The 4,305-nt window shown below is 35.7% G+C and overlaps 1 protein-coding gene across 1 annotated transcript in view; it reads right to left on the bottom strand.

Moving 5' to 3' along the window:
- Window positions 1–1,726: 1,726 nt before the first annotated feature.
- The window catches only part of MATN1 (matrilin 1), a 12,341-nt gene continuing 9,762 nt past the window's right edge, over window positions 1,727–4,305 (bottom strand). The window contains exon 8 of the mRNA XM_072420132.1: window positions 1,727–3,105. Within this exon, the coding sequence (XP_072276233.1) occupies window positions 3,053–3,105 (53 nt within the window). The 3' untranslated portion in view covers window positions 1,727–3,052. The remainder of the gene's footprint in view (window positions 3,106–4,305) is intronic.

Here is a 4,305-nt window from a genome sequence, read left to right on the forward strand (position 1 = left end):
TACATTTGGAGACTAAACAAACAGCAGAGGACCCTGGTGGAACTTTTATAAACACTGCTGTTAGAAGTTTACATACACTTAGGGAGAAGTTTTTAAAACCCATTTTTTAACCCTCTTCACAAATGTTATACTAACAAATCATATCTATGGCATGTCATGCAGGACACATTTTAGGCCTCATTTATTAAAGTTATACCGCAGAAGACAGATTATCATGGAAGAACCTGGGTGACCCAGCAAACCTGGAAAGGACTTCTTAAAATCATTTACTATTCCTATTCCATGTTTGTAATCCTGGACTAGGTCTTTTTTTTTGTGTTTGCACACAACGTCTGGAAGCACAGCAGCAACACAACAGATTAAAACACTAATTTCATACACAAATGACACAAATGACATAAAATCCTTGTGTATGGCTCAAGAATAACCTGTCGATAAGCCTGTAAGTAAACAACTTTGTCGAAAATCGTTACCTGTATTTCTACAGTATGTCTGGAGGCTGTAGGTCAGGAGGCTCCAGCACTCGAGGGCCACGATCAGCATACATTTTTTTTATGTTTCTGACTGCAGTAAATTTATTAAAAAAATGTTTACAGAGAATGATAAAGTTATTGTTTATAGCAAAATCTGTGTCGAGGGCCCTCTAGGTGGTACTGGACTGCACTGATTCTGTAACAGCTACTATGTCCTGGGGACACAATTTGTTACTTCCAGGATCTGTAGGTAATTGTATTATGTCAATTTTGATTTACCACAGGTTCACCTTACTGCACCTTTAGAGTGTACTAATACTGACAAATTCTGATATCTGTAATTGATGACCACATTCTAATTATGGTTAATTATCTGAATGTAAAGTTGATTTTTTATTTTAGAATAATATATAGGATAAAAGTTTTAGGGGATTCAAAAACATGAGAAAATGGGCAAGACCTTTCAAGCCAAGAATATGTTTTGCCAAGATAATAGATCAGCATTAACTATATGTGCATGTGTTCTTTAACTTAAGGCATTGCACGGTCTCCTTGAAAAACTATATTTGGGAATTATGAAGGTAACATAGTTGCTTTACTTTGGTTTTAGGAACTTTTCAAATCAGTGACCTGCCGCAAAGTATGCAGAATAAAGTCCAAACCCCTTATTGTAATACATGTTCCAGATCAGCAACTAGGAAATATTGTAGTCACTGAATCAGCATGACAAACACACATTTTCAGAATGACAGAAAAGCAAGTTATTGCTTGTTATTGATATTAGGAAAATAGGCCTTGTTAGGCCCTTTTTTGATTTGCATTCAAAAAACATGTAGTTAGCTGCTCCCAGGCACCCCTATTCAACTACTATTTGGTTTTAAGTGTCAATGGTGGTGCTTGACAGCCGCTTTGCCGTGAGGTTGTGGTACTGTTCTTCCTCCCAGGGAAGGACAGCAACTGCATGACCAGAAGTATGACTTCCAGGAACTGTGCCAAGATTCACTGCAACTCCAAACACAGCCGCATGCAAACGGATGCACAAAATGGTTAGCACGGTAGGGTCTGTGAAGGAATGCTGAGGTCAACCACAAGTTTGAAATGGACCTTAGGGTTAGCAGAAGGTCAAAAAAGTCCTAAAGTATCTTTGGCTTTAACTTTTACAGATGTAAATTGCAATAATGTAAACGATACAAAAAAATTTAATCTTTCACTAGCTAATTGACACATCCGTAGAAAACATAACATCAGACATCTTGTACTTGGTTTTATGTTAGTTTAATTTTAGCAGTGAAGTCACTTTAACACTTTAAATTAATTTATTCTGACAAGCAGAATGTTTGATTCACAAATGTAGGAAAATGGACGTTTACAAAACAAAACATTGAAATATTTATAATATATATACATTTTATATATTAATTTTTTGAGTGGGAGGAGAAGCAATTATCCTTTTTAGACATAATACAAAATATAGGAATAAATACACACACATTCATTTGGATGTGTGTTTCAGTATATTTATAAATATACCAGACAAACGGTCCCATCACATGATATCAATGTGATGTTGCAAATAATGTGCAATCTTCTATGCTCTTGCTTAAAGACCTATTCAGATAAAAGATGAATAAAACTAGAGCTGGTATTTCATAATATAAGGCAGTATGGAGTATGTGGCAATATATATATATATTCTGGAGGCAAGAAGATTGCTTCTCTGTGCACGGTTTGCAATTAGAATTTAGCATCTTATTACTTTGCTTGCTCATACTGTATTTAGGCATACAGGCCATTTAAAGCTATGCGCCTTCCAACCAATATTGCATATATTAGTACTGGAAATTTTTGGTTGGGATCATACATCAGCTATGTGTGAAATATTTAGTATTAGAAAATTCCTGTAATGATATATACAAATGCAGAATCACTTATTCTCTACAAACATTGATTTGGCATTTAAAGACATACACATATATAAATATTTCTACTATATATAGAAGCATATATCTATGTACATAGATATAAATAGAAAGGTATGTCTTTTTTTGGAACCCAGAAAAAACAGCAGAACAGTACAATTTATAGTGCAAGTTTGCTGTACTGTGGACTAATGAAGGTTATACTCTTACCATTTAGACATTTCCTAGGAGACTGAGGTTGTCCACAATAAATTTGTATTACACTGAGCATTTTGTATTGGGCTGTTCTCTTCTGAATAATTACATATTTCAAATACCTACTCAAAGCTCTTTGATTCAAAAGCCAATCTTTATCATAAAAACTATATATATAGAAGTATATATACATGTGAGTCTATTCTTGTGTTTTTACAATTCTTTGCATACTACATATTTCACAGAATCTTGTTAGCCCCGTTCATTCGAGACATCTTTTTGGCAATGGAGATTCTGATATTATTTCACCAATAACCTGCGATGTTTCATCCATATGACAGTTCAGGGACTTAGACACTGTCTGTGCAGGCTTGATGTAGGCTTTGATGTTTGGCTTCAAGACTATATATGTGGAAGCCAAAAGATGGATCATGGCTTTTACAGGAAGAATAGATCAAGAGTTCTTCACACAGTGATTTTATTCTCCAGAGCAGTAAGTCTCTTGGATACAGCTTCAAGTGAAGTAGGAGTTAAGGAAACAACTGTATGATTATGTACAAACTAAACCATATGATGAGCATCTACAGATAAGCTGCAATAAATAAACAGTTATATTGTAATAAACAGTTTATTGAGAAATTAGGCAGGGTCAGATGCAAAATTGAAAAAGCTTAAGCTGAAAAGCTTCCAGCTATGAGAATAAATATTTTGTCACCTTCTCCACTTTTCATCCTAAAATTACTTTATTTGGGGGCTGTTTACAGATGATTTGGCACCCTAGGCACCCCTCCTTGACACTCTTTTTCCCATCTGGCACCTGAGCAACCCCACCCGCCATTTGGCTTTTCTGTTACCAAAGTTGCTGCTCCCTTTCTTTCTCTTATATAAAGAATAGCACATGGAAGAATGGTAAAATAAAAGACATGACTTACTTTTCTAGTGCCTTGCAGATTTATTTTTTAAGTTCAATCCTAGTGCTTGTGAATCGTGACCTTACATTACAAATGTTGGTATCAGACCTTTACAGAGGATTTCGCAGGTTCTGCAATAGGTAAGCTATGACTGTTAAACCAAAGTTCCCTGCACTACTCTGCATTTGGGGGGAGAAAGGGTAGTAGAAGCTATGGTTAACAGGGGGAGTGGACATAAGGTGACCATATTGGCAATCCTCCTCTAGCTGCTTATGTCATGTATGCCTAGAAAGGCCCTGCTTGTGAGCCTTATCTAAATTGCATAGACAGGTCATTTTGCCAAAAAAAGATTTATAGATGGAGAAGAGAAGGGTAGGTTCCAGTTCATCTGCAGCTCCTGATTTTAACAGTCATTTATCTTATCAGTAGTTGACAAAAAAGACTTTGCATGTCTCTTTAGTTAGATAGCTCTACTTTTTGTGTCCAAAAGGTATGTGTACAATCCCCCTATAAAACAGAACATACACATACCATTTATAAAGTTCTTTATGAGTTCAGGTACACATTAGGGTATCTCGCACCAGACTAAGCAAGGTGAGATTTTGTCTAAAGCCTGTTTTTGAAAAATACCCTAAATATAATATGTCCTGAATAGTACAATAATTTTTTCTAATAGGTATATTTCCTGGTTATAGTCAGATGGTAATCCTAAGAAAAAAGCACAACCACACCGTGATCTCATCTGGCCTGTCATTTTAGACTCCAGCATACCTAAACAGCAGCTGGCTGTTTTTACCTCCCTAAGGT

Source organism: Pyxicephalus adspersus, chromosome 1, assembly GCF_032062135.1.
Source record: "Pyxicephalus adspersus chromosome 1, UCB_Pads_2.0, whole genome shotgun sequence".
NCBI classification, from domain to species: Eukaryota; Metazoa; Chordata; class Amphibia; order Anura; family Pyxicephalidae; genus Pyxicephalus; species Pyxicephalus adspersus.